Here is a 17,408-nt window from a genome sequence, read left to right as displayed (position 1 = left end):
ATTTTCCCCATTTTCCTGCTGGTCGCAGTGCTCCCTGCAGCAATCGCAGAGACCGCTTGCAATAAGCTCTGCCTCGAAAGAGCAGCAGGAGGCAGGACAGAAATGCTGCCCAGCCTTCTCCCGGGGGTTTTCCTCAAAAATCAGCTTTTCTGGGCTTCAAAATATCTCGCGCTGCGGCTGTAGCCCACGCAGCCAGGGCACTCCTCTGCCTCCATCGACAGCAAAGGTGTGTGCAGCACAGAAATTATCTGAGTATCTGTCCTTTCAGCATGTTCCCTGCTGCTGTGTGCCGTGTTTGGCGCTTCTGCTTTGCTGTCATTGTCACCGTACTCAGCTCTCCAGAGTGCCTCCCAGTTGTGGTACATTTTATATATTCCCGTGATAGGTAAGATTTGGTAAAAGGTGACCAAAATGAGGCATTTTGGATTGTCCTGGCAAGGCACTTCTGGCCTTAGCAGTGCTCATTGAGAGGAAAGAAGGGAAAACCATCATATTTCCTTCCTGCCTCCCAGTTGTGGTACATTTTATATATTCCCGTGATAGGTAAGATTTGGTAAAAGGTGACCGAAATGAGACATTTTGGATTGTCCTGTCAAGGCACTTGGCAGCAGCTGGCCTTAGCAGTGCTCGTTGAGAGGAAAGAAGGGAAACCCATCATATTTCCTTCCCTGGAATATTTCCCCCTGCCCTGCAGCTCCATATCCTGGTTTCTCTGCCCCACAAGCAGCTGTTTTTATCCCAGCCCACAGTACTGGCTTGGCAGGGCGCAGGTTTTGTCCTCCCTGATTCTCCGTCCATGGAGACGCTGGGTTTGATCCCAGCCCTGTAATGCTCGGCACTGGCGGGGGTGACAGGGGACAGACAGAGAGATAAAAAGCATCTCATGATGGGGGCTGGTGAGTCTGTCAGCAGTGGCCCAAACGGGAACTGAAGTCTGGATTAAATCCAGCAGCTGTGCAGCGCTTGGGTCAGGAGGGAGATTTAAGGATTATTGGGGAGACCTTCTTTGAAGTTGTCAGCCCCGTCTACTGCTGTAATAAAGCAGGGAAACGCGAAGGTGGAGATGCATTAACAGCGGGATGAAATCTGCTTTTAGAAGTGGTATTTCTGGATGATGACTTGTTTCATACCTCATCCCGAAATATTTCACTCCCTGCTGGTCCTGCTCTCCAGGAGAGGATATTGCTCGGAAGCACAGGGAGGAAGCAGGAGGGTTTCCAGCTTTAGCATTTCTTTGGCTGTGGGTTTGCTTCAGTGCAAGAGAGTGACTCAGGATGGCCTTTCTCAGGAGGCCACGCTCCAAAAGTGTTAATAATTAACACTTTGCACTTATTCTGCTGCACCTCTTAATTGCAGGAAGTTTGGCTCCTGCCAGCCGATGTACGTAACGTCCAGCTATTAAAGCAGCTCATTGGGTGATTTTTATGAGCCTCAAAAATACGGGTGGATAAAGGGTGTTCGGGCAGAAGCTCAGCGTGAATAACCAGGTGGAAGGGATCGGTGGTGAAAACAAGCTCACGCGAATGCAGGGTCTGGCTCTGCCCGCCTCCCTTTCGATTCAGCTGAGCTCTCAGAGCATCTGTAAAGTTGGGGTAGGGGAAAAATGACCTGCAAGGATGCCAAGCCATGCTGCACTCTTTAAGCTTGTGTTGAAAACCCATTGGCGTCGCTAACGCTGGGTGCGTAGCTCTCAGCAGTGTTAAGCTGTCCCCTGCAACCAAAACTTACGTCTAAAATTTCCTCAGACATCAGATATAAAACCGGGATCCCTTTGCGTTAGGAGAAGGCAGCAGTGGTGCTTTTGCAGGGGAGAATGGGGAAAAACGGGATAAATAGCAAAATGAGTGATGGCTCTCCAATAATACTATATTTCCCAGGCAGACAGCCTCTTTCCCCTCTAACTGTGCCTTCCGCCCTCTCCCTCCAGAGAGCTTCACTTTCCAGCTCGCTCTTCCACTTGTCCTGCTCAGCCCTGCAGCTCGTTCGTGGGGCTTGTGTTGTTTTTTTTTTTTTTTTTTTGTGCAGTAGCAGAAGTAAGAGCAAAAGCTGACAAAGATGGCATGCAAGGGGAGGAGGAAAAAATAGCTCAGTGTTTTGCCATGTTTCTGGGTCACCTGGGATGGACGAGTAGCATTTCATGGCCCCTCGGCATCCAGATACACCTGCAGTTATTGCAGCAGCGGGTTGAAATACCATCTCAGGTGTCATCTTCTCTCGGCTGACCGAGAGAAACAGGCTGTTTGCATGACTGGGGGTATTTTTCAATAGGAAATGTTTATAGTTTTTATCTTTAAAGGTAATTCCCTTTTTAGTTCCAATCACAACACGCTTTTGTTTAAGCAAGGTTTTTCTCCCTCTCTTGCCAAAAAATGCATCTGTTAGCAATCTTTTTGGATTTTAAAGCGAAGCTTTTCAAACAATGAACCAGCTGACTATGGAAGGCATCTGGTCATGCTATATTTGCTTATGGGGAGCATAATTTTTAAACCCTGGGAAAAGCATATGAGGGAATGTGTGTATTTGTTGAGGAGAAGGTATAGGAAGTGTTAGCATACGGAAAACCAGACTGGTCTGGGATGGGATGGTTCGGACCCCGAGACCCCAACTTGGAGAGAATCCAATGAAATTATAGCTCTTTGCAGCATCACTCCGTGAGCCTTCGGCAGGGTGTGGGGAAACGGCTTTAGTTGCGTCATTTAGTGTTTGTTGCAGGGATACCTGGGGGACCTGAGTGGCTGGAGGGACGAGGAAGACCCAGAGGGCCAAAACCACTTGTGCACGCCTGGCAAAGGCTTGGTCATGTTGGTGGAGCTGGGTTTAAACATCCCATGCAAGCTGCAGGCCCATTGGCTTTAAAACCCATCCGCGCCACTGTCTGCTGCTTTTTCGACCTTGCAGACAGCATCCAGGTGGATCATCTGCAGCAGGCAGGGAGGAGGAGGTTGCCAAAACACAGTGGGCAGCCAGCTGCCACCAGCTTTCCCTTGCCCTGCTGTTACAGAGCAGTGAGGTGGGGTAGGGAACACTGTGCAAAATAAAAATGCCATCAGGGGGATGCGTAAAAATGAAGGGGATTGCTTCTGTTTTTTGCAGTAGGTGCCAACTCAAGAGGTTGGGTTTTTTTAACCCCTTGTTGTGACTTCCTGGTGTGAAGTTCTCCTGGGTCAGGCCAGCATTGCAGGTGGTGCCAAGAAGGGGGTGAACCGTCAAAGTCACTAGTGTTGTTGCTGAAGGACTCTCGGGAGTTTGCTTGGAGCTTGCTGCTGCCAGCCAGCCCTTTCCTTCTGACTTGGTTTCACCTTGAAGGATCTAACCTGGTGTGTTGGACATCAGGTGTAGGGGGAACCCGGCCAGCTTCCCTCCAGGACTCAGTTATCCCAGAACAGCTCCAGATTCATCACCACCGCCATGGGCTGCGAGTATGGGAAGGAGGCTGCTGGATCAGTCGGAGACATCTCCCGCAGTCTGGGCATCTAAAAAATGTCATCAGAAGCTTGACTTGGAAGCAAAGCAGCCATAATGAAGCACTGAGGATCTTCACAGGTGTCTTTCTCCCCGCTGCCATGAGGACACGCTGTGAGCAGGAGGGTGCATTGCTCCCGGTGGATTCCTGCAGGTCAGAGTGGCAGGAGCTCATGGAGATGTAGCTTCCAGGTGTAAATAACAGTGCCCAAACGTGGTTGAGACCAGCTTGCGAACTGCTTTCACACCACCTCTGGCTGAGCCACCACCTCCTCTGTGCTGCTGCCCTGTGGTGTCCCAAGGATGGTCACTGGGAAGAGCAAGGGCAGTCTGGCTGTGGGAGCTGCTGACACCCCGAGGGAGAGGCACACAGGCTGTGGAAGTGTCTGGTTTGTCACCAAGACGTGGCAGGGCTGGGCAGCGTGAAATCTCCTTGGGGAGAGCAAAGGGATGGCTGGAGCTGGCAGATCAGTGACCTTTGCTTGGAAAAGCTCCCGCTAATGAGGCGTCTTGTCTGGGCGCTGCTTTCCCCGCGGCACCCGGCACTGACGGAGGGGATGGAGCTTGTTCATAGGGTTCACACCACCGCCACCATGGTGTGGAACAGCTGAGTGGCAGCATCCACGCGGACACGGAGCCTGGGGCCAAGGGGTGACAGATTCAAGGAGAGGGTGCAGTGGTGCCAGGGCCACAGCTGATGTCATTTGTATTTTTGGAAGGAAGAAGTGGGTGCTGGGGGGAGCAGGTGGGAAACGGAGCGGGGGACGGAGCAAAGATTGCCCTTGGCTGCACGGCTTTGGCGTTTCCTCATTTTTGCAGCAGAGCACATGTGTCCGTCAGGGCCATTTCCCAGAGGACAGCAAGGGATGTTGATGCAGATGTTACAGTTGAGAAGGGATACCCGTCCCTGCACTGTGCAATGACAGCCATCAGCCTGCCTCTAAAAGAGCAGCTCATAGTAAGCTGCAGCACGGCACTGGGCTGTCTGCGGGGTTTGGATCAGCCCTCACTTCTGCTGCACTTCATGAGAAGAGAGCAAACACAGCAAAGACCTAAAAACAGCCCAGAGAAGAAGGAACTGGGAGATGTTTGTGTCCCTGGTGCCAGCCGGGCAGGGTGCACTGGAGCATCCCAGAGAGCTGGCATTGACAGTACTCAGCTCTGCGCCTCGACATCCCTACTCAAAGGCAAAACACATCCCCAGAACCCACCCTGGGTGCTGGGAAACCATCTACAAATTCACCCTTTCAACCCGTGATGCCCAGAGAGGTTCCTCCCTCCTCCTGGCTTGCCTTGTGAGTCACTTCCCTCTGGGCTCATTACTTTGTGGGAGATTTCTTCACTGCCACCAAATGCACTAAAGGACACTTATCAGTGTGCTGTAGACCATTAGCCTCAGTAATTACCACTGAGCAATGTCCTGCAGCGAGCCAAGGGAAGCCCGTGCCCTGATCTTTGCCTGCTTTATTGTGCAGTCCCCCTTTGCCTGGGAAGCTGCTTTCCGATGAGCCTGCCCGGCTGCTCGTCTGAATTAATGAGGTTCTGCTGCACTTAATTGAGAGCACTCTCTAAATTGGGGGTTTCAGGGAGGAAATGCAAGAGCCCGAGGGAGCAGAGCAAAGGGAAATATTTATAATGCAGCACGTTAATTATAAATGAGCAGTTTAGCCGATTTTGTTGTTCAGCCTCCCCTCCACCCCCCGGAGACCTTTATGTTTTTTTGCTCCACCGCTTCCTTTCAGCCTTAAATGAACAGCAGGTCCGGATCCCTGCCCGCCTCACAGGTGTTTGCACCATACAGAAAGGCCCTGGGATATAGGATGAGCCGACCCCACTGCCTTCCCACCCCATTCCTCAGCACGGGTCTTGCTCCCTGCCCAAATCTCCGGACTGGCTACAGCCTCTTGGTGCTGTGCAGTGGTGGGGACCTCACCACCCTTCCCAGCTGGTGTCGCTGCTGCTGGGAGAGGGGTGCTCCTTAAAAGAGGTGCTGATGGTACCCTAAGGTGATGGGGAGGACCTCCAGTGACCTCTCCAGGAGGTGAGTGGCAGGAGCTGGTCCCTTTTTGGGCTGGTTTCAAGGCACACATGGGTACCCTGGCTCTGCTGTCTCCCAGGGCACTGTTTGCATTCCATCATCTGAAGCGAGGCAGGAAAGCTGGGAAAATCTCTGCCCGCGGGCCTTGCAGGGTTTGTGCAGAGCCTTCCCATAGCAGACCTTGGGACGGCTCAGAGGGGTGGGCTGGCAGAGATGCACAGGGCTTCCTAGCATCCCTCCCTTATTCTTTAGTGCCTTCACCACCTGTACGTGCTCTCTTGTTTCTGGCGCATATAGACAGCGCGCTGTATATGGCTGTGTGTACCAGGGAAGGGTGTGCTTTTGCACACAGGAGCAGATAGGAGGGTCCTTTAGGAAGGCATGCGATGCGAGCTGAGAGACCAGAAAGATGTGGCTGCCTGTGTCAGACAGGATGGTTATACTGGGCAGGAAGATGGCCTGAACCTCACGCCAGCTGCTTGGCACCGCTGAGGGACCATGGGGTCATCCAGCAGGATGGGAGGGCGGCACTGAACAGGGCTAGCACCAAGAAATTGCCCTTTGGTTGCAGGAAAATAATGCAAGTGATGCTCTGCAGATTGAACCTGCCATCGGGTGCAGCCTGACCTCACATCCCCGTGTCCCCAAGGTGATTGGCCATGGGCAGTTCCCCCAAATCCTGCTTCCACATTGCTCGTAGGGGCTGGTGGTCCCACCTGGGTTAAACTGATGGCTCTAACCCACAGGTTGCAGAAATTATGTGTGTTTCCCTGGGGTGACAAATACTTCGCAAAATATGACAGTTTTCCCACCGTGCTCAGGAGAAGCAGAAGACCTTCCTTTAGCTCTGTGAGAGATGTGCCTTTCCATTCAACTCATTAATATAAATAACTCCTCTGTTTCTTAAGTTCCCCGACACTTTCTTCATGCTCCTAAGCATCCTTCCAACAACATGGATGTTTTTCAGTGGGCTGTGTGTGAGTGGACACACCAGCTGCTGGGCTTCCTGCAGCCACGGCAGGTCCTTCTCCGCACAATCCAGCAGCAGGAAGCTCTGACCAACCAGACAGCTGCAAATGGGTATCCTCTTCTCAGCCCCTTAGGAAGGCATTGGGTTTCCCCCACCATGGCGGAAACCTTCCCCTGGCCATGGCTTTGAGTGGCCAAACTCGATGCTGGCAGGTGACAGTCCCTGCACGTGGTCCCAGACATGGCCAGAAATGTGGCAGGATGTGCAGCTGGATGGTCCCTGGGTTATTTGGAGAGGACTGCTTCACCAAGTCCATTTGCCAGCAGACAGTGAGAGGTCTCAGGTCGCACCTCTGCCCCTCCATCCTCTTGCCTTTGCTGAAGGTGAGTTTTTGGGAGAGGAGAAAGCAGAGAGGAACGAACACATCCCATTTTTCCTGGCTGTGAAAAGACCAAAGGCATCCCTGTCTCTCCTGATCAGCCTGGGTGTTGCGCGCTCAGCCAGCAGATGAGCATTTCTCTTTTTGTAAGCACTATTTGGGCAGGATGGGGGTCAGTTTTATTTCTTGCTGGCAAAAACTAGTTGTCGGAGCATGACTATGAATGGTTCTCCATCCATGCAGAGGCAGGCAGTGGGACTTCCTTCAGGTTTATTAGGTTTGCCACTAGCATGGGTAGGACAGATTTTTTTTGTTGTTTTCCTAATATCTCGGTAAAATTCTCGCTCTTTGCTGATTCCTGCTTGGTTAAAAAAAAAACAAAAAAAACCCAACCACAATGTGGAGGACAGGTGAATCAAGTGTTTCTTTCAAAACCTCAGGTTTTGGCAGGAGGAGGGGAGAAAAAACCCGAAGTATTAAAGCAGAGAGCAGGGAGGGCTGAACAGTCGTCTTGCTCAGGAAAGTTATTTTATTTCCTTTAAACTTGACCAGATCTGTAGAAGATTAAAAAAAGTGAGGCTCATGGGTGTACATCTGTCAGTAGGCAGCCTGCCCAAGGGCATGGGCAGCTGGCACAGAGAGCTGCTCGGGGCGATCTGGTTACTGCCAGGCTGGATCACGGCTGCTTGGAGAGGGCTGGAGGTGGCCACGAGGGCAGACAAGCAGCTTCTCTTGGCCCTCAGCATGTCACAGGAGATGCCTGAGGGTTTGCCAGGTCCCTTGTTGCTCCCAAACTTCCTTTGTCCCTGTCCCGGAGCCAGGCACAGCAAAGCATCAGGTCTGCAGAGACAGGCTGCACAGCCCGTGGGGGAACTTGGTTCCAGTCCAAATTACCTATCGCTGGCTCCATGTTTTTACATCTTGGCAAGCTGCAGCTTGGGAAGTTTGGATGCATGAACATTTCCCACATATACCTCTTGAACCACGATAAATATTTGGGACTCTGGTCCTGGTGCTTTCTGAAATCAGCCGGAGGATCAGTAGTTGTCTGCATGCACGGATGTGGGGGCAGAGGGACAGTTCGTCTGGCTCCCACCATCGCAGGCGATTGCAGTGTAGGATGACCTTTGCAAACATCTCTTGAAGTTAGGGAGGGGGCAAAGCCATGCAGCCAGTCAGGCTGTGATCTGAAGATGGTTATTGAGGGAAGATGTCTGGCGTTTGTGTATTACTGGTTGACTCCAGCCTAGACCTGTGTAGCATTTCTGCTGTGAATTCTTTTGCTTCTTTTGATGTAAGTTTTTAGGTCAATACAGTGGGGAAAAGGGTTGATCTTGAAATATTCCCTCAAAATCTGCCTGCTTGCTCCAAGCAGTCCTTGGGCACGTGCAGCGTAATTTTATCTGAGCTGTCCTCAGAGGTCCTTGAGTCATGTCATACAAGAACACAGTAGAACCTGAAAACTCCTTGTGAGTCCCACCACATGCAGGGCATTGTAGACCAGGATGACCAAATGAGGCTCTGTATCATTCAGTGTCGTAGATTATGGGCTCAGAGGTGACATCGTTTAACGGGGGACATCACCAGGTGCATGTTCCCTCCTAACAACTAATGAAGCCCCCAGAGGAGTTGTCTGTTGTGCCTGGAGTCTCTCTTAGGATGTTGGTAAGTCATGGTCCTGCTCCAGGAGTGGAGCCAAGTTCGTGTCACATTTATTCACTCTCCTTTACTTGTAAGAGACTCTTTTTTTCCCCTCAAAGCACATTCATCAAGGCTGTGCAGCCAAAATTTCAAGGGCACTGTAGAGTCGGTACAAGAGAAATCTGAATATAAAATTTCAGTGTGGTTTCTCTGAAGCTGATAACCACAAGACTGATGTATCATTGGGGCAGAGTTTGGTCACAGGCAGCTGGTATAACATAGATTGTATATAAAATACACTAGTTCAATAAATCAGGTGATGTTCCCGTAGCTGGAGCTGTCAGAGGTGAGCTCAGAAGGTAGGAAGTTGCGCTTATATTGACATAAAGTGATGCAAGAGCTCAAGAGCACTTCAGAGGTGGTTGGTCATGAAAGACAGGGGATGTTAATGCTATTTCTACTAATCTGCTGTCTTTGTTTCACTTTTTTTACCTCCCACCAGGACCAGGAAGAAAATAAAGGAGCCACTAGCTGGCCGGAGTTTTATATTGATCAGCTGAATTCAATGGCTGCTGTAAGTATTTCCCCAACGCTTTGGCACTTGTGAACCCCGTGTGGGGCAGCAGCGCTGCGGTGACATGCTGTGGCACGGCCAGCATCACACCTGAGAGGGTGGCGAGTGCTGTAGCCACAAAGGTGTGACCTGGCTATTTTTAGCCTTTTGGGTCTGCGGATCTCTCAACAATTTGGAGTTGGCAATAGCTTGCAATTTGTCCTAGCATTCGAGAAACCCCTGATGTAAGGATTTAAGGATATCTTTCATTGGACCAACAGACACAGCTGGAAAATGGAGGCTTTTCCTATGGCAGGAAGGGCATTTCATCTTGCCCCTGGCTGGGAGGCTTCCAGACGGATAGTAAACAGCAGCTTTCATTATAAAGCCACCGGACTGGTTTTTAAAGACCCTGTTTGATTGTGCAATGCCAGTGGGGCACCAAGCTGCTGTGGTTGCTTTGAAGCCCATAGTTCCTGTGCTTTTTCATGGATGCCTGCTACTGCCTTGCTCCTGAGACACGCTTCTGTGCGGGGCAGCCACGGCAAAACATGACGCTGTGGGTCCCTCATGGGACAGACAGATGTAATTTTATTAAATACTTTCTTGTCGAGATCGTGCTGGGTGAGACAGAAATAGCACTGTTTTCTGTAGGAACTTTCTCCTCAGTTCAGAGCCCGTCCATCCTTGCTCCTGCTTTTGGAGGTTGAAGGTGCTGAGGTTTGTGGCCGCTGCACTAGGAATGGGAGCAGCATGGAAAACGAAAAAGAAAAGCATAATTTTTCTTTTTTTTCCCCTGTGTTTGCCCTGCTGTCATGGGGCCAGGGTGACAGGGAAGGTAGGGCTGGGTAGGGAAGTGGGGATGGAGGTGGGGAGCAGGGGGCTGCAAGCCAGGAAGGGAGCGTGCTGCTTCCCTGCGGGAAGGCAGGGATGCCCAGGCTGGTCGTGGACTTCGGGTGAAGCCCTGAGCCTAAGCAGAGCTTGCGATCAAAGGCTGCCAGATGCCTGGAGGGTGGCTTTGATCTCTCTGACACACTGCTGAAGAGGAGCTGGGTTACATGTGGGGGCCAGCACAGCTCTTCATATCTGCTGGAACCTTCTTCCCCTCCTTTGGCTTAGCCTTGGCCGGTGCTGGCAGGGCTCACCCTGACACTTTCAAGGGCCCAGCGCCATCGGATGGTGCAGGAGGCACCTGGGGTGTTGCTTTAGCTGTGGCCTTAGTTGCATGAGTTGGGGTGAGCAACCCGTACCCTGTGCATGCCCGGGGCTGCAGGCAGCTGTGCTACCTGGGTAAAGCCACGGGAGCCAGGATCCCGGCCCCCAGTGCCAGCCTGATAGCAAAATCCAGTGTGGGAGGCGCCAAGCGCATCCCCTGCACACAGCCACTGTCCCCAGCCACGATGCACATTGGGAGACCTGGGAGCGTCAGGGTTGGCAGGACCCAGCTGGCTCACCTTGAGCGTGGCTGCACTATCACGTCCCCTCCCGGCTCTGGGGCATCCCCTGAGCCCCTCACCTCTGCAGGGGCACATGGGTGCCTGTTGGGATGCGTGGGTACCAGGGGAGGCTAAAGGACTCCTCTTTCTCCCCTGCCCCAATTTAGCACTTTCCCTCTGTGGACACCCAATTAACATTGGCTTAGACCCCTGCATCCTCACAGCCCCCTCCAGCCCTGGAAACACATCAGTATTCATGTCACCCAGATGTCACCTGCAGCATCTCTGAGCAGGGTTCAGCCGGACACTTTCTTGCAGGATACTGTGACGGATTAATTGATCTCTTCCTTTTACAAAGTGTATTTCCTCGAGGGTGATGGGTGTGAGAGGGGATGTGCCAGGATTTACATCCAGAGCCCATGAGTTGGGATGCTCCTTGCCTTTCCCTCTCGCTGCTCTGAGTCTGAGGGTTGCAGGGGGACAGCCATGAGCATCTTCCAACATGGGCTTGTCTGGATGAGTTGCAGGTCAGCAATTTGGGGTGACACCACTCCTACCTGCAGGGCGTTAACTCTGGAACTTAATGATCACACAAGGACAATGCTAAGTGTGTCTTCTCAGGATGTCCCAGCTGTCCCGGTTGTCTCAGTGCAGTGAAGCCCAGTGTCTACCAGGGCTTGCTGGGGGGTGAGGACTGGTTTGGAGAAGAGGGCTCTGGGCTCCTGCGGAATCACTCAGCACTGGCCGATGTTCATTTCCTGCTGTTTTGAAACAAAACCCAAGTGGCCAGGGAGATGCAAAGCCATCAGCAAAGCTGATGTGGGTTGGGGTATCGCTCACTTGTGATGCGCCAAACACTGGCAGCTTAATTGTACATGTACTAGCGAGTTGTCTGGGTGCTTGCAGGCAGCGTCCTCAACCTAAAGCCACGCGTTCACTCTGCTGTCCCCAGTCCAGGCCATCTACTTGCAGACCGTGTTTTATTTTTTTCCAAACTGCCCCTTTTCCCAAGTCCTGCAATTGCCATAAGGTTCTGGACTTTTAGACTTCAAGAGTTGGTTTAAGGTCCCAGCTTCATCCCCGCAGCTTGGCACGGAGGGTGGCAGGCGCTCCTGCTCTTCTGGCACAAGCTTCACAGGGAAACCTCTCCTCTCACATCTGCCTTTCTCCTTGCGCAGAGAAAATCACTGATCGCCTTGGAAAAAGAAGACGAGGAGGAGAGAAATAAAACAATCGAAAGTTTGAAGACTGCACTGCGGACAAAACCAATGAGGTAAATCCCTCCTGTTTCCTGGTTTTGTCACCATGGTCACGGCTTTGGATTTGAGTTCTCTGGCAGAGCAGTGGATTAAATAGAAATATAAATGGGGGCTGCACAGGACAAGGGAAGCAAGGACCCTGAAACAGCACTTGTTTTTTTCAGTTCACCTCTTCTCATTTTGTTCCTTTTCCTTGGTCCTTCTAGTGGCCAAGAGCCACCAGGACCAAGGAGACACCAGGAGCCTCATCTGTTCAGGCAAATAAGGCGACTTCTTTTTTTTTTCCAAGTTTGCTTTTGTTCTCATTGGAACAGAATTTAAAAAATCCTTCCAGATTGAATTTAAAAAAAAAAATATCCAATTTTTGTTGGTCAACCAGGCCCTTTGTTTCAACTTCTCTTGTGCTTTTTAAAGGAATAAAATCACATGAATCCTCAGGCTTTTATGAAATGGAAAAAAAAAATGTTGCTAGGAGGTTTTGATGGGGAGGATAAAGAAAGGGTGGGACTCTTTCTGAATGTAGTTTTTCCTAAATTCAGTTTCTCTGGAGTCTGCATGCACACATCTGTAAAACCTTTAAGATGCCTCAGGTTGACATTATCTGATGGGAAAATGTTTCATTAAGAAATGCATGACCTGGTCTGGTTATGGAAGAAACAAATTTGCTGTTGCTTGCAAATACATTCCCTTCTTCCATTTCTCTTTTGCAATGTTTCTGGTGATGCTACTTGGTAAGAAATTCCCAGAGCCAAGGGTGAGCGCCCGATTTCTGTGAAACCTGGACTTCTTGGGTGCTGGCTCCCCGCATTCCCCTGGGAGCAGGGCTGGTACCCAGCCATGAAACTTTACAAAGTCCTTAAAAGTGGTTTGCGAGTCTGTCTCACTGGAAGTCAGAATGATCCAGCAGACTGTAGAAAATTTTACCTGTTGGACCTGCTTTTGCTCCCAGGGAAGTGAACATCAAATTTCTTATTGACTTTGGCTGGAAGAAGAGCAGGCTTTGAAGCAGAGAAATCAGTTTTCCCTCAGCCTGCAATTACCCCTTTTTGTTGCTGCGCATCAGCATAGCTTGTTTCGAATTAAAATCATCCCAGTGCTGGGATGTTCTTGGCTCATTTGCTTTCGGAGCTTGTGCCTTTTGCCAAACCAGAATCCACCCAGCCTGGATGGCATTGGGCAGGTAGGTCCTAAAACACCTGAGCAGCGTGCAGCGTTACGTCTGCCTGCTCTAGTGAATCTGCCTGGGGCACTGCCGTGCGTTCGCTGGCTGCTTTCTATTTAGCAGCGTTATAAGTCATCATAAGAATCAGAAATCCCTTCAAATTGGTGAGATACGCCTAAGGGAGGAGAAGGATGTGGATGGTGAGTCAGGAGAGGTAGCAGGAGGCAGAAAGTCTGACAGGCGTCATGGACATGGGCTCAGCTAACATTGGGGTGTCTGCGGCTGACGAGGAGGCAAATCTGGGGCTTGGAAGCTTCTTCCAGTCCTGTGCAAAACTGGTCCCAAGCGAGTGAGATTTAAGACTCAGGTTGGGGACTGGGAAGTTTTTGCAGCAGTGTGGCTGCAAACTCCTAACCTCCACCCTGGGACTTGTGCTGATGGCTGGGTTAGCTGGTCCTCTTCCAAACATCCTATGTCTGGACAACCTTGTACAGCAACAGTTGCTAAGATTTTTGCAACCTCATCCCTGTGCTCTAAGCTTGCACGCTTTCTGCTATCCAAAGTCCAGGAAAAAAAACAGGTAAGAAGCTTCTGGGTTTACAACAACAGACAAATCAGCCCTCTTTGAGGGTAAAAGAGTCCGTTAGCATTTGGTTTTAAATCTAAAAAACCTCTTTCTGACAGGTTTGTAACCCGGTTCATTGACCTGGATGGCTTGTCGTGTATTCTGAACTTTCTCAAAAGCATGGACTATGAGACGGCAGAGTCTCGAATACATACCTCGCTCATTGGATGTATAAAAGCACTAATGAACAACTCCCTGGGCCGGGCTCACGTCCTGGCCCATTCGGAGAGTATTAACGTAATCGCTCAGAGTCTGAGCACGGAGAATATTAAGACGAAGGTGGCAGTGCTGGAAATCATGGGCGCTGTGTGCCTGGTTCCCGGGGGCCACAAAAAGGTACTGGAGGCAATGCTGCACTACCAGAAATATGCCAGCGAACGGACTCGTTTTCAGGTAGGTGGGTCTCAACTCACCCCTCGGCTCTCAAAATTTGGCATTCTTGTCCCTTCCTCCTCCTGGACATCTAACTGCTGCGTGCAGATGATTTATTATGACCGTTTGCAACTTAGATACTCTGGGAATTACTCCAGAACCATGTCTGAGGAGATCTGCAGCTGAGCAAAGAGTGAGGAACCAGTTATTTAAGGCCGCAAGCCCCCTGGCCAAAAAAAATGCTGGCTTGTGCAGAGTTGCTGGGATTGCAGCTCTGCAAGGCTGTAGCACATCTGGATAGGCTGATGTTAGCCTGAATGGGTGCTGGGTTGGGCTGCATTACAGCAGGCAGCAACTGATCCATCACCAGCGGGTTGCCACAGGGGCTGTAAGAGCATCACAAGGAGTTGTTCCTGCATGCGTCCCCTGCCCATTTGTGCAGCATTGGGGCTGTCACTGAGTGTTTAACTGATGTTGCATGTTTGGCAGACGCTGATCAACGACTTGGACAAGAGCACGGGGCGGTATCGGGACGAAGTGAGCCTCAAGACTGCCATCATGTCCTTCATCAATGCAGTCCTGAGCCAGGGGGCAGGCGTGGTGAGCGCCAGGGCTCTTGGAGAGGGAGGTGTTTTGGTGGGTTTGGGGTGTTTTTATTTCTGAAGACGTGCACCTTGCTGCATTGACCCCACAACTGTCCCCTTGCAGGAAAGCTTGGATTTCAGACTCCATCTGAGATATGAATTTCTCATGCTCGGGATCCAGCCAGTCATTGATAAACTAAGAGAGCATGAAAATTCAACCCTCGACCGGTGAGTAGTGACCCCCAGCCCACTCGTTGGTTTTGCCCTTGCCTTGCGCCCTTGCTTTCTGGTTTCTGGACTTGGCCTTTGGGGAAAGCACGTGGGCCTAGACTCGCCCCTCTTGAGGAAATTCTTTGCTGTCACCAGAGAGGGAGGGGGAAACTCCGGTATGGTTTTGCTGCGCTCTGAGGTAGGGTTGAGCTGGAAAGGATGTGCCATCGGGGGCCCAGGGGATGCTGCCAGCCCTCCTCCTCCTCTTCTTGTCCCAAAAGGCTTCTTGGACAGGCTGTAATGACTGGGAGCTCGAGCATCCAGTTGATGTTTCAAGTCCCGCTTGTCTCTGGGCTGCTGCCAGACTGCCTGCCTGCAATTTATTAATTTGTCACATTCATATCTGCTTTTAACAGTCTGGTGGTTTTTTTCCCTTTTTTTTCCTCAGGCACTTAGATTTTTTTGAAATGCTTAGAAATGAAGACGAACTGGAATTTGCCAAAAGATTTGAGCTGGTGAGTACGAACATTTCTGATGCAGATGCTGGCACTCAATGACACGGTTCCTTTTAAAAGTGTTTACGTGGCCTGGGATGAAGTGCAGTCTTGTGGATAAAATCTGGAGGTTGGAAATCTGTCTCCTGTTGCCCTGTTCTGTTGCAACCTTCGTCCTACAGCGTGCTTCACCCCCCTGCTCCCCTGGCTGCTGAAAAGAGCTCTTTGCTTCTTGCAGGGCAGTGGGGCTTTTCTGTCCATCAGGCGTGGGGTGGGGGTGGTTTGTGGGATTTGGAGGTGAGACTTGGGGAAACAGGCGGTGCCGTTGCTGGTCCGATGGCCTGACCTTGCTTCACTCCTGTCTACAGGTCCACATCGACACCAAAAGTGCGACTCAGATGTTTGAGCTGACGAGGAAGAGGCTGACACACACCGAGGCGTACCCGCACTTTATGTCTATCCTGCACCACTGTCTCCAAATGCCTTGTGAGTCCCGGGGGAGGCAAGGAAACCCGCGGCTGCCGGGGCGCTCGGCAGCCCACAGCTCCTCCCCAGGGGGTCAGCGACCTCCTTGCTGCTCCCCTCATCTCTCCCCTCCTTCCCCTCCAGATAAAAGAAGCGGCAACACTGTCCAGTACTGGCTGCTGCTCGACAGGATCGTGCAGCAGATCGTCATCCAGAGTGACAAAGGGCAGGACCCCGACGCCACTCCCCTGGAAAACTTCAATATTAAAAATGTCGTCCGAATGTAAGTGCTCGCCTGCTTTTCCTCGGGCTGGCTGCTGAGCAGGACAACATGGGCCACCGTGGCTTTGCTGCCTCCTGCTCTGGCAAGCGAGAGGGACAGGGCTGGGGGTTACCCCTGCCAGTTTGGCGTCATTTTGACCTCTTAAGCACAATGTGCAGGTGAATTAAGCTCAGCCTCTGTCTCCTCAGTGAGCTATTTCCCCCAACTGCTGCTGTCGCTGATCCTTATTCATTACTTACTGTCACCTGGTGGTGTTTCTGCTCCTTGGTTGGACATGTCAGCATCCCTGGAGCTGCTGAGATAGTGCTTCATCCTGGCCTGCGAAGCCCTGCCAGGGGGACGCAGAGAGGAGGTGTTGGAAATACCAGTTTGGGAGCCTTAAATCCCACAGACCAGGCTTGTTCAATTGTGTTTCTTGCTGGTGATGGCCGCTTGTTTACTGCGGCGGATTGTCTCATTGTGCTACTTGTCTTTTCCTTTTAGGTTAGTCAATGAAAATGAAGTGAAACAGTGGAAAGAGCAAGCAGAAAAAATGCGGAAAGGTGAGTGATGGAGAGATATACAGTGTTAACTTGAATATTGGTGTGCACGGTAACCTAAACTGGTAACATATACATGTATTTTGCTGGATGGACTCTGCAGGCTTTATTGAGTGGTTGATACAATATCACACTATGGGGGTCACAAGGGAAATGGGCAAAGTAGACATTCATTTTTTCATGAGGAAGCCCTGGCCGGGGTATTAAGGCATAGCGCACGCTCACTTTTCTTAACTGCGCAGCTTCTCCACAGGGCAGCGTGGGGCTTAGTCCCCCACACGCTGCCGTTTGCCAAAAGGGGAGTGTTTGTCACCCAAAAGTGGTCTCATGGGGCTGTTTCAGAGCACACTGAACTTCAGCAGAAGCTGGAGAAAAAGGAGCGGGAGTGTGATGCCAAGGCCCAGGAGAAGGAAGAAATGATGCAGACGCTGAACAAGATGAAGGAGAAGCTGGAGAAGGAGTCCAGCGAGCACAAGCAGGTCAAGCAGCAGGTGGCAGACCTCACAGCACAGCTCCACGAGATGAGCAGGGTAAGGCCCCGAACCTCCTCACCATCATGGCCCAGTCCCAACCCCCATGCAAACACCATGGGGTGATTTCTGGAGGCTGAGCTGCACGGGGGGTGCTTGGTGGGAGGGCCACCACAGTGTCCATCCCTGGTTATGGGGTGATTTCACCTCTCCAGCTGCATTGGACCTCAGTCAGGAGTGCTGAAGGCTGTGGGCTCTTCAGATGCTGGTTAAGTTTTGACCAAAAAAATTTAAAAATAGGCATGGGGGCATTTTTGGGGTGGTGTCCCCCTGCTCCAGATGACCAGTCCACCCTCCTCTTTCTCTTCCAGAGGGCGATCTGTGCTGCTGGACCTGGAGGACCTCCCTTGCCACCAGGAGCTCCTGGTGGCCCTTTACCTTGTCCAGCTCCAGGATCCCTCCTTCC

The 17,408-nt window shown here is 51.3% G+C and overlaps 1 protein-coding gene across 1 annotated transcript in view; it reads left to right on the top strand.

Moving 5' to 3' along the window:
• The window catches only part of DAAM1 (dishevelled associated activator of morphogenesis 1), a 76,846-nt gene that overhangs the window by 36,384 nt on the left and 23,054 nt on the right, over positions 1-17,408 (top strand). Inside the window, 11 exon segments of the mRNA XM_009885587.1 lie at positions 8,993-9,064; positions 11,658-11,752; positions 13,585-13,918; positions 14,387-14,497; positions 14,606-14,709; positions 15,140-15,206; positions 15,554-15,671; positions 15,795-15,933; positions 16,417-16,475; positions 16,815-17,002; positions 17,314-17,408. The exon segment at positions 17,314-17,408 is cut by the window's right edge and continues 38 nt beyond it. Coding sequence (XP_009883889.1) covers positions 8,993-9,064; positions 11,658-11,752; positions 13,585-13,918; positions 14,387-14,497; positions 14,606-14,709; positions 15,140-15,206; positions 15,554-15,671; positions 15,795-15,933; positions 16,417-16,475; positions 16,815-17,002; positions 17,314-17,408 — 1,382 coding nt within the window.

Source organism: Charadrius vociferus, unplaced genomic scaffold (assembly GCF_000708025.1).
Source record: "Charadrius vociferus isolate BGI_N301 unplaced genomic scaffold, ASM70802v2 scaffold355, whole genome shotgun sequence".
NCBI lineage: Eukaryota > Metazoa > Chordata > Aves > Charadriiformes > Charadriidae > Charadrius > Charadrius vociferus.
The sequence above is the reverse complement of the archived record's forward strand: the minus strand, read 5'-3'. Positions and strand labels throughout refer to the sequence as shown.